This window comes from Solanum pennellii, chromosome 3 (genome assembly GCF_001406875.1).
Source record: "Solanum pennellii chromosome 3, SPENNV200".
NCBI lineage: Eukaryota > Viridiplantae > Streptophyta > Magnoliopsida > Solanales > Solanaceae > Solanum > Solanum pennellii.
In genome coordinates this window covers 61,498,672-61,511,760 of record NC_028639.1, presented here as the reverse complement: position 1 = coordinate 61,511,760, position 13,089 = coordinate 61,498,672, and the positions used below count along the sequence as shown (strand labels likewise).

General features: G+C 32.6%; 1 protein-coding gene across 1 annotated transcript in view; it reads right to left on the bottom strand.

Annotated features, from left to right (window-relative positions):
- Positions 1-1,805: 1,805 nt before the first annotated feature.
- The window catches only part of LOC107012924 (tropinone reductase homolog At5g06060-like), a 22,219-nt gene continuing 10,935 nt past the window's right edge, over positions 1,806-13,089 (bottom strand). The window contains exons 3-5 of the mRNA XM_015212898.2: positions 2,448-2,664; positions 2,213-2,319; positions 1,806-2,082 (exon numbers count right to left, since the gene is read on the bottom strand). Coding sequence (XP_015068384.1) covers positions 1,894-2,082; positions 2,213-2,319; positions 2,448-2,664 — 513 coding nt within the window. The 3' untranslated portion in view covers positions 1,806-1,893. The remainder of the gene's footprint in view (positions 2,083-2,212; positions 2,320-2,447; positions 2,665-13,089) is intronic.

Sequence of the window (13,089 nt, the reverse complement as noted above, 5' to 3'; positions counted from 1 at the left end):
CAAAGTTAAGGTGTCTTTTTGAAAATTCGGGACAACTTCAGTGTTGACTTTATGTCTTTTCTCTAATAAAAAAGATGGTGTATTTCTCAAACTAATAAGTGATAGCTTAGATATGAAACTCACACTCTCAATAGTTTAAGTAGAAAACTGAAAAAAATGGGATAACTTAAGTGCATTTCTTTTTTACCCTTATCTCTTAATAGAATATAGGGAAAATGACAAATATATCCTCAAACTATCGTAAATGGTATGCATATACCATCTGTTATACTTTTGGAATAGTGATACAAAAAATTAGAGCATATATACATTTATACTAACGGACATACACATGTCATAATCTTATCCACCGACTCGATATTTATTAAATATCGAATTGACGGATAAGATTGTGTCACTTGTGTCCCTATTTAGTCTCCGGTTAGAGTGAAAAGCATATATGCTCTAGTTTTTGAACGAAAAAACCACCAATATCCCAAAAGTATGACGGATGATACTTTCATATCATTTACGATAGTTAGGGAATATATTTGTCTTTTTTTCCCTTAAATATATAATTAATACCAAGAATTTCCATGTTTTAGTAATGCAAGAGAATTTAATGCTCGTATTAAAAAGGTTAAATACTCAATTACCTCTCAAAATATTTTTTTCATCTTTTCCGCTATAATTGTGAAGGATATTTTTGTACATATAAATATTTTAATACAATGCATGTTATTTTTAATATACCAAACAATGCATAAGGATAAATTATGTATATCATTGATGCAAACATTACTATACACTCTATTTACCGTTGTTTTTATACATTCTATCAAGCGAGTTGTTGGCAAAATGTATAAAAATAATGCTAATTAAAGTGTATAGTAATGCTTTCATTAGTAATATTTGATATTAGTTATACTTGCATTGATTATACATAGTTTGTTTCTTATGCATTGTTCGGCTAAGTGTATTAAAAATATGCATTTGTATAAAAACATTTATTTTTAAAAATATCCTTCACGATCATGATGGAAAAATGCAAAAAGAATTATGAGGGATAATTAGATCTTAATCATGCTAGTGATGTATTAAATCCCTATGCATTACTAACATCTAGAGATCCATTGATAAGACTTTCAAGAAAAGAAAAACTAGATTTTCAAGCGTCCTTCAAGAATTCTTGATTTTCGCCAAAAACATTTTTCTTTACAAATATGTAAGACTTTTCACAATATTGAACTTGTTTGTCCTCACGCCATAATCTAATTCATTCATGAAATCGTTCATTAAATCATATTGTATCTACAAGATTCTTGAGTAGTTCTTGATTCTAGTTTCATTCTTTAAAAATGGACGTTAACTTGGATTGGGGATCTTTAGCATAAATTGTGTTTTTTAAAGATGTATCAAAATTCTCATATAATCACGTTGGATTTGAGAAACAATAAGAGTTTAGGAGCAATTCTCCAATTCTAACCTGATTTGAAGCTTGAATTTTACCAAAAACATTTACCGAAGGGCTGGAGAAAGGCTGGGATGACGTGTCAGCAGTAGGCCCAAATTTAGCCCAGTACTTTGGGGCCTGACTTAATCTTTTGAGCTTATAAGTATAATAGATGAGGAAGATACTAATAATGGTCTTATTTATGATGACATCCATTTGATCACTAAGAAGATGAGTATCTGCACATAAAAGAGATACCATCCATAGAGGAGAAAAAGTCTATAGACATGTTTAAGATTTGAATTTGATGAGTTTTAGCGACCACCCATTCTGTACTTGTTAGCATAAAATAAAGTAGTACTTTTTGTTGAAATTGTAATGAGTTTTTTGCATTATATTGTGTCAAAATTGATGAGCTTAATCGAACTCATGCTACATCCGCCTTAGTAAGCCAATATATATCAATAGCTCGTGAAATTGAATCCATTGACGGTAAATCCTCCATCAACTGCTATAACTTGCCCAGTGATGTATGATGCCCCAGGAAGACAGAGGTAAGCAACCAGGGATGACACTTCTTGTGCTTCTCCAGGGCGCATTAGCGGAGTTCTACTTTTTATTCCATCCAACAATGTTTTATTTTTTATCACCTGCAAAACGATACAAACCATCAATATAATCTCAACAGCTAATACATGCATTATTTTTCTTAATACACTCTATCAAATATATTTCAGTGCGACCTCCAATTGATAATTAAGCAGGATGCAAGAATATTACGTATTCCACAGAAGATGTCTTTATATACCACGGGGCAACACCGTTAACACGAATGTTGTCTTTTGCCCACTCACAAGCCAAATCTCGGGTAAGTTGATTCATTGCCCCTGAAGTTAATCAACAAAAAAGAAAGAAAAAAAATCTCACTAACTCCTTTGTAATCCAGTTATTCATATGTAGAAGAATTAAAAAGGGAGCGTGCACGTGTGCGATTGCTAGTAATAATGAAGATAACCTTTTGTTGCTGCATAAATAGAACTAGTAGACAAGTGAACCAAACCAGCAACAGAAGAGATGAATACAATAGATCCAACTTCAGATGCTTTCAGAAGAGGATGAGCAAGTTGACAAATATGGTATCCAGATTCAAAGTTTGTACCAAATAAATGTGCATATTCTTCACCAGTGTAGTCGATGGTGGGCTTCCTGATGTTTGTCCCCGCATTGTTTATCTATAGTAGTCACAATATATATATAAGACAAAAACATTGTTCAGCAAATTAACACATTAATGTGCCATCCATGATTTAATTTCCTACAACATACATGTTCGAGAGCTCAACAAATAACTTTCAGGAATGATAACACAACAGGTTCTTTTAATTAGCAATTTAGCATATATGCTCCAATGTAAAAATATTACTCCCTCTATCCATATTAAGTGAATTGTTATGGGTATTACACACTCCTTGAGAAAAATATTTTAGGATATAAAAAAATACTAGTTTCCATAATTTTCCTTTTGATTATTCTCAAACTAGTCTCCTAAAAAATGTAAATTAGTTAAGCACCTCATCAAATGAAGGGTAAATTTTGGGGGGAGGAGGGTGGGGATCAATAATTATATTGAACCATGAACAATTTATTTCTTTTGGACTATGAAATTTTTTGCAACAATTCACTTTATATAAACTAGAGAGAGTATAATGCTTGTAACTCTGGTAGTTTAATGATCCTCACAAACCACGAAACTTGGTCCCATGAGTCAAACATGCATCTCTGATGAGATGGAGAACAACTGTAAAGCTGTCAAGATTGCCACGGTTGGTGAGCACGGGAAAAGAGGACAATGTCCTCAACCATTGGGAAGACACTAGGCTGTTTTGTACAAAGGATAATATATCCTCATTGATATGAAACAACCTAGTTAAGACAATTGAATACATTGAAGAAAATGTTCTTTTGTCTTTGGAGAACACAAGCCTTCAAGGGACCTGATATATAGAGCTATAAACTGAGTCCATTGTAATCAACTTAAAGGTGTGTGTCTTGTGTAATTCAACTTGTAAGATACGTTTCTAACTTATAAAGAAATGAGTCATGTTTTATTATTATTCCATCAAACAATGAGCATAGTAAGAGTTGACTGTGTAGGCTGTGATTGAAGTCTATATTAACTAGACATAGTTGATATAGTGAGCAATAGAGGTACCTTTGCTCATTCTGGGGGTGTTACAGTTTGTAGGACTAAAATTTTAATCCTTACATGTTTAATTGGAGTATGTATTCACTTGTTGCATGAAGATAGTGAAGACAATTGGAAAATTATGTTGAATATGTCGTGGTTTTCCTCCTTGAACAATGTGATTTCCCGTAAAACTCCTTATTATCTAAACTTTGCATTTTAGTTTCCTTTACGGCACTTTAGTGTAACGACCTAGTCCCGTATCACGTGGTGGACTTGTCTATACTATCAATTAGTATCATAGAAGTAATTCTCTATCTGACTTACATTAAAAGAGGATTCTGAAAAATAGTGGCTCCACTTAGTTTGGAAGAAGAACAATCCTCTACCCGTCTCCCTTGTTTCAATGGAAACTATTACAGGAATAAACAATGGTTATTTCAAACACCATCTATTGTCCCACCAACTGATTAGTGAGTTTATGCCACACAGAAATCGAGACCTGAAAGACTAGAATACACGACTATATCATGGCTGAAGATAGTGAACTATGGTACACCTTTCTTGATCTAACTCAGGTGGTTCCTAAGACCAAGAGAAAATATGATTAGGCTGACAGGAAAATGATTGAAAAGAGCTACATACAGAGCCAAAAATCTGTTGGTATGTGAAATTTGGCTGATGAATACAATAGAATTTAAGTTTGTGAGACGACCAAACACTACAAAAGTAACCTCAATTACTAACAAAAAAATTCGTTGGTAAATTGATCAAATCGGTTGGCAAATTGAGTTACCAACCAAATGTCAACTTATATTTATCCGTTGCTAAAAAGCTCGTCGGTAAATATTACCAACTGATTTTAATCTGTTGGTAAACTTACCATCCAAAAATCAGTTGGTAAACACCCAAAGTTGTTGTTACAAAATTTTGAAATATGTCTCTAAAATTTCTGTTGGTAAATTTACCAACTAACTTTTTGTTAGTATATCGTTAGTACCTTTACTAACGAATTGAAAAGGAGTTGGTAAATTTTTTTCTTCCTTTTTCAATTCATACATTTGTAATTGGTTAGTAATTTTAGCAACAAAAAAATTGTGTTGACAATTTGCCAATAAATTTTAAATACTTTATTTAATTTTTTTTTTGGTTTTTCATCAGGTGTTCGGTACCCATATTAGAGCCTGACTAAATCTAGATTCACACCGGAAAGTTCCACATTGGGTGGTAAACCACTCCTTAACAAAGATGATTATGTACCAACGGGAATCGAACTTTAAGACCTCTTGGTTAAATATGCAGGAGTACTTACCACTACACCACAACCCTTGTTTGTAATAAATTTAAAATACTTTAGTATGATTATTTATTTTTCTAATAAATTTACTAATTGATTGTTAGTTTATTGGTAGTATATCAGTCAAGTTCAATGTTAGCTTAGTAATTGATTGACAATTATTCAAGAGTAAAATATTTATTAATTTATTGCATTAAAAATCTAAGAACACGAATATAAATCCAAAAATATTAATCAATTTTATAAATCATATTTGAATGAAACAATGCAAAATCTATAATAACAAGTTAAATTAATCTCAATATGACACATATCATTATATCAAAAAATTTAATTGGAGCACGTTTATAAAAAATATTGACCAAGTATAAATTTTGCCAAAAGTTAAAAAACCTAACAACACAAACTGAAAATGGAAGTGTCAAAACCAACACCCATCTTGTTAGATATAAAAATGACCTTTCGAAGCTAATCGAACTGACAGAATTTTCATCAGAGTACATTTACAAAAAATTCTAAGCAAAATCAAATTTTTGCCAAAAGTTAAAAGTTAAATCACCTAACGGTACAAACTGAATATGAAAATCTCAAAATCCAAACCAACCATCCTATAAAGCGAAAAATGACCTTCCATAGCTAACCGCGCTGACGAAATTCAAATTTCAGCATATTTCCCAAAAAAATTGACCTAATTCAAATTTTAGCCAAAAGTTAAAAGTTAAAACACTTAACGACACACACTGAATATAAGTCTCGAATCCCCAACCAACCATCCTATAAGATCGAAACTAAACTTATATGGCTACTACGGTGACAGAATTTCAATTTGAGCACAATTACCAAAAATATTGACTAAAGTGAAATTTTGGCCAAAACTTAAAAGCTAAAATACCTAACGACATAAACTAAAAAAAAAGTCTCAAAATACGAATCCTCTATCTTATTACATCAAAAACGATTTTTCGTATCTAACTATCTTATCCGGGTACGTTATCAAATATATTGATCAAAGTTAAATTTTTGCTTAAATTAATATGTTAAAACACCTAATGGCACACAGTAAAAATGAAAGCCTCTAAACTCAAACCAACCATTCTACTAGATAAAAATGACCTTTGGAGTTAATTACGCTAATGAAATTCTCATATGAGCACGTTCACAAAAATATTGATCAAAGTCAATTTTGGCCTAAACATAAAATTTAAAACACATAACGGCACAAACAAAAATAAAAGCCTCAAAACTTGAACCAATCTTCCTGGTAGATAACAAACGATCTTTCGAAGCTAATGACACAGACGGAGTTCTAATATGAGCATGTTTAACAAAAATATTCAACAAAGTCAAGTTTTGGTTAAAATTTAAAAGTTAAAACACCTAATGACACAAATTAAATATGAAAGCCTCAACATTAGACGCTAATTTATCCAAAAATTTACTTCAATTTGTAATTTATCAACTATTAAAATATAAGTTATTAATTAATAATTTACCATTAAATTTTATCAGAGTTGGTAATAGCTATTCAACTAAACATTCATATCTAATATTACCAACTAATAATTAATATGTTGGTAAATTTTACCATTGGATTAGTGATTATTTGGTATATTACCAACTATTTTAATGATGTTAGTAATTTACTAAATACAATCTTTATTCGTCGGCAAAATTTCCAACTAATTTGGTATTGGTTGACAAGTTTACCAATAAATTACATTTCGTTACTAATTTATCAACACTTTTATATTTGGTTGGTAAATTTAGCAACACAATCTTGTCGTCGGTAAATGTTTTGTTAGAAATTTATTGGTAATATGTTAATAAATTATATAAACAATTTTTTGTCATATTTACCAACTGATATATACTTCGTTGGTAATATTACCAACAAAAGGTGTGCGTTAGTAATATTTCTGTTGATAATCCATTGATAGAAGATTGCTAAAATTGGCGCCATTTTTTCCCGCCGTATTTACCAACTAAAATACTTAGTAAGATTTATGTTGATAAACTGTTAGAATTTCATTGTTAAGTTTTAAAATATTATCCGGTTAGAAATATGTTGATAATTTATTAGTAGAATACTAACCAACTTAACTTGTTAGTAAAATTTATTGGCAATTAGAGTTTTTTTGTAGTAAAAAATATTTGGGACTACCTGAAAACAACTCATTAGAGAACCACTTAAGTGAAGAAGTCAAAAGTTGACATTCTTACTACTTAATTTAATAATTTCACCATGAAGAAAAGAGAAACTATCCATCAGATGCACATAAGATTTACATTCATCACTAATGATCTTTAACACATGGGTGAAACTTGTTAATTCGAGTAAACAAGTCAAGAAAAGTTCTTTAAATTCTTTCCGAATCTTGTGAGTGAAAGGTTAATGCTATCACAGAGGCCAATGATCTAAAAACCCTCATCATGGATGAGCTGTTTGAAACCTCAAAACTTATAAGTTGAATAAGCAACAAAACCATTCTAAAAAAAATGGAAAGAAAGGAAAAATATTTAGCTCTCAAGGCTCCCCAAAATGACATGTCTTAGGACGATGAAACAATGACTTGCTTGACAAGAAAATTTCAAAAGATTATGAAGAAGCATAAAGGATTTGTGAAAAAGGGGAACAACAATAGATCAACAAATGCTAATGACTTATGACACAAATGTGGAAAACCATGACACTTCATTAGAGACTGTCAAATGAACAAGTTAGAATACAAAGACTATGTTAAAACTGAGGGAAACAAAGAAAAGCAAATGAACCAGGTCTTTGATAAAGCAAGAAGATCTTCATTTAAAGATGATGAAGACGCCTTTGACTCTTTGTTCACTCTAATGGAAAGTCAAAGACAAGGATACTAAGGAAGAGGTAACCCTTCTTGATTTTAGATAAATATAAATACGTATTCCATCAAGAGGTTGAGATTAAGTCTTCATACTTAAAATAATCTCATGAGTACTACCATAAATAACTCTCTCCAAGATGAAAAAACTGCTTTAATATCTCAAATGTCCAAAATCAATGAAAGAAAAATTGTCCTAGAAGCCGAGAATCTAAATATCGAAGATAACTCAAAAGCAATCTCAAATGGAAAAAGAAAAATTAGTAGTTTGAACTTGAAGCTTGAAAAAAGTCTAAAACAGTCTGAATTGAAGCTTGTTGTGTCACTAGAAAGAAATCTTCAGTTAGAAATGGATCTTACACAGGTCAAGGAAGATCTAACAAATCTCTAAAGTAGATCAGCTCTTCTAAGATCCCTGCTAATCTGAAAAGTCAGAGTTTTAAAAATAGAAAAGGTCTAGGTTGTCGAAAGATAAATCCTTCCTATAATCCTCAAAAAAAATATGTTGGCGTCTCTGATAATTTGATTTGCACTCACTGTGGTTGAAATGATTATTGTAAAAAGAATTATGAATCTTTAAAAAAGGTAAATGAAAATCTCACAAAGTTTTCACAGTTTATGGGAAAAATGAAAAGAGGACCCGAACAATTCAAAATTGCCACTTTGGGCCAGGAGGTCACTTGTTAAGTCTATGTGTGCTTTTTGGGAACTTCAACTCAAGTGGGTTACTAAGTTTAACACATGATCTTTCATTTGCAAAAGGGATGAAACAGTCAATGTTGGTGCATGGACAGTGAGTGTTTTAAACATATGTTTGGAGAAACTGATCACTTCCTCTATCTTGAAGCACATCAAGGTGGTGGTGTGTCCTTTACAAATAGAAAGAAATCATTTATTCTTTGAGTTGGTTGAATTGGAAAAAATTGTGGAACATTCCATATAAGATTTCTATTATGTATATGAATTGAAGTATAATCTGCTCAATGTTTCTAAAATTTGTGATAAGGAAAAATGAAGTCAAGTTTCTGTTTGACAAATGTGTTGTCACAAATCTGGCATCTCAAAATGTGTTATAAACAACGAAAAAGGTCAAAAACATGTGTGTACTTGATTTGGAATTTAATTTTCTCAAGGAGATATTCTCACATATCTCAGTACTTAAAGTGAGAGTGTTGATCTCTGGCATAGAAGGCATAGTCATGTAAGTGCCTTCCTTATGAACAAACTTGTGTCAGGGACCTGATTCACAGATCGGCAAAATTAAAATTTTTTGAACAAAATTTATGATGCATGTGTCAAGAGAAAGCAAACCAGATCTTTTTTTAAACAAAAGAAATGAGGGAGCACCACAAAACAATTGCAATTGATGCATATGGATATGTGTAGTCCTCTACAAATTCAAAATAGAGGCGGAAAGAGATACATATTTGTGATTGTAGTTGATTATTCAGATTCACCTAGACCATGTTTTTAAGGTCCAAGGATGAAACACCAAAAGTGTTGATCATTTTTTACAAAAAGATTCAAACAAAGTTGGAATGTATAATTGTTACAATTAGGCCGGATCATGAAACTGAATTTGAAAATGCTCGGACAGGCATCAACAAAAGATTTCTTTCTAATGACACAACAAACTTCAATTTAGATTATTTTAGACTTTCTTCAAGCTTCAACTCCGTACTACTAATTTTCCCTTTTCCATTTGAGATTGCTTTTGAGATTGAGATTCTCAACTTCTAAGACAATCATTATTTCATTGATTTCATATATTTGAGACATTTAAGAAGGGTTACCTCCTCCGTAGTGTCCTCGTCTTCTAACTTTACAATTAGAGCGAATAAAGAGTCAAAGAAATCTCCATCATCTTTAACAACTAGCATATATTCATCTTCAACATGTTCTGATTCGTTCGAGTCACTAGAAGAGTTTCCCCAAGTAGCAAGAGCCTTCTTCACCAGTTGATCAACAATTACCTTCCTTCCTTATTTTACTAGGGACATGGTCCTTTCTATTTTCTCTGTCTCTACTAGTTTTAACACAATCTTTGTATTACTTTTCACATTTGTTGCCCAATTCATTTGCATTTGCTGATCGACTAGTGTTCTTTTTTTCACAAATTGTGTATGCTTCTTCACAATCTTCTGAAATCTTCATGTCAAGTAAGTCATTCTTCATCATTCTCAGACATGTCATTTGGGAAGCTTTAAGAGATAAAGATTTGCTCTTCTTTCCATCCTTTTTAGAATGGTCATGTTTCTTGTTCAACTCATGAGTTTGGAGATTTCCAATCAGCTCATCCATGGTGAGGGTTTTCAGGTCCCTAGCCTCTTTGATAGCATCAACCTTACTCTCTCAAGATTTGGGAAGAACAAGGAATTTTCCTAACTTGTTTACTCGGATGAATAGGTTCACCCGGACATCGAATCTCATTGGTTATGGATATGAATCTCATGAATAGTTTCTCCCTCTTTCATGGTGGAATTTTCGTATTGAGTAGCAATGTAACACCTCTAAAATGACTTAGGTAAAACTAGAGCCTAACACTTGTCTCATAAGGTTTTAAAGTCCTAAAATTCTTCATAATGAGGTTATTAGGCAGCGTCTAGAGTTTGGTGAAGTTTGAAGGTCAAACGACCAAGAACATCCAAGACGTTCAAAAGTTTTGCCTTGAAACGTGCTTGTGTGTCTTAGTGTGCTTGGCATATTTTATGTGTTTTTTTGAGTTAAAATTGATGTGAGAGGTTCCTAACATGTATACGAGAGTATTTGAGATGGAAAATTTCAGACAAAACTCCCCAAGGACCGACTGAGGGGTCCATAAGGAGGACCCAAGCCTTGGGCTGGCAAGCTGCCCAAGGCAGCATGATTTGTTCATGATGGAAACTAATCCGCGTCGCGGATTAGGATGGAGAGACAAAAGTTTCTCCGTATCGGGGAGACAAGGCTGACTCCATCTGTTGGAATTTTATTTTCAAAAATGATGCGGGAGCATCTCCGTGTCACGGACTTTTTTCCTGACGATAATTCCAGAAATTTAAGATGAGTTTGACTAGGTTAAAGGGTCCTATAAATTCAGGGGTCTTTTGGGGACTAATTATAGGCGGTTATTAGACCTTTTTAAACCCCAATTCATCATTCAAATAATAACTCTCAAGTCAAAAACAAAACCTCTCCATCTCTTCTCTCCAAAAACCTCAATTGATGAAGTTCTGAAGCTCCAGGGAAGAAGGCTAATTTTCCAAGTTTTTATATTTTTATCACAATTAAGTTATGGTTCTTCATCCTTGGATTCCCTTCCATTCAAGGAGTCAATTTCAATGATTTAAAAAATAATCAAAAAGATAAATTCTCTATTTTTGTAATCTATCCATGGGTTCTTGCATTAAAGGTTTTGAATAATTGGATATTGATTGAATTATTGTTAATTAGATGAGTTTAACTCAAAAACTCTGTGAACCCATGTAATCCATATAACCCTAGATTTGACTACTTTATGGATGAATTAATTATGTCTTAATGCTATTGAATTATTGTGTAGTTTGATTAGGCTATTGAATTATGATAGAATCATGCTATAATTATTAGTTGGCTGCCCTAATTTCATAAATTCATGTTGTATTATCCCTTATTCATTATGTATTGTGATTGTTGGGTTGAATTGATGATCATGTCCATTGGCAAGAACCTTCATATATTGTGTTGGATGAATTGGCTATGGATTGAAGTTGTGAGGTGGGATCTATGGTATGTTGACCTAACTTTCTCTATATTGTGTAGTATAGGCTTTATATAGTAATGATGTTTGGTATGGTCCACTTATGGTGGTGGTGCTTATGTGCTGTACTTGTGACTAATGTGGCCTAGTCGACATTACTTTATGTATTGTGAATGATATGGCCCCGTCGACATTACTTCAAGTATTATGACTTTATCATGTTATAAATTGATTATGTGAATAGTATGAATGTCAAGATGACTTATGTGTTTATGTGGAGACAAAGCATTAGTTCTTCTAGTTGATGATGTGTATCTTTAGTTAACTATAGTGTAGTCATTATGTCGATTACTTGATGTTGAAGTATGATGTTTCTTGATAGATTATATGATACTTGTGATGACTTATATTGATGATATTATGGTAGCGAGTAGGATGGCCTATAGATGATATTGGTTATGCCTATTTGCTTCTAGAATGATATGTTATATGTGAAGTATGTGTGTGTCTCATTTTGTTAGACTTGTGTACCTTACTTGATACATGTACAATGTGAATATGAGTTCTTGACTTAGTATGCTAAAGCTTCTTAGTCTTGTATCTGTGATTGACATGTGACCTTGAACATTGTTGAGAAGGTCCTTCATGTGGAACCTTCAACCTAGTTGGAAGGTTATGATATCCTTGAAGTCGAAAGCCGTAATGGTATCCTTCTTGTGTGAATGGTGGACTTAAGGTTGATTGGCTAGAACGGCATGAAATCATCCTTAGGAAAGTCATTGAGCTATCCTCTTAACCATTCTAAGGCAACCCTAGGGGACCACTTTGGTAAGACGTAATGTGACTGGGTTGTGAACTAGATATGAAACTGTACTCCTTTAATGAACTAATTTATAAGAACAAAGGCTAGCACCGAGTGAGTATGCTTGGGTAGTAGATCTAGTTAAGTATGAGGCTAGAGTACAAAGGAACCCTTGATATTCCTTAACCATGTGCCTACATGGGTTGTGTCCTAGTTCTACCATTGACAAGTAGAACACCCTTTATCGGAGTAGGGTTGACTTTGTATCCATGCATAGCTACAATGGTTTATGTCGGTTATTGTCTATTCTTATCATGTGGGATACATGCTAGTGTCGGATAAGTACTATAAAGTTTAGGTAGTGAAATGTGACGCTATCTAGACATTGCACGACTAGGCTTTGAAGATATTAGTGTGGAGTGCCCTAGGTCTTCTCCAAGACCATTACTTGATTATCCTTATGTGATGAATGTCTTTTAAGTAAACTAATGAAGATAATGGCTTAAATTAGAAAGCATGTTAATGACTAAGTACTTACCTAGAGTAGTTTAAGGGTTGCTTAGTTAAGGTATGAAGGGGGCATAGAAATGATCACTTCATGTCTTACCTAGGGAAGTCTTAAGAATGACTCTAGATAGGGAAAGTAAATTGAATAAGTAGACATGATCTAAACTTAGGTAGTCTTAAGGATTATTTAGGTAAGCTTGGAGAGGGTGTATGGACGTTCTCTTCTTGCATTACTTAAGTAAGTCTTTTGATAACCTTTGGGAAGAGATTGTTATATACATATATATATATATATATAT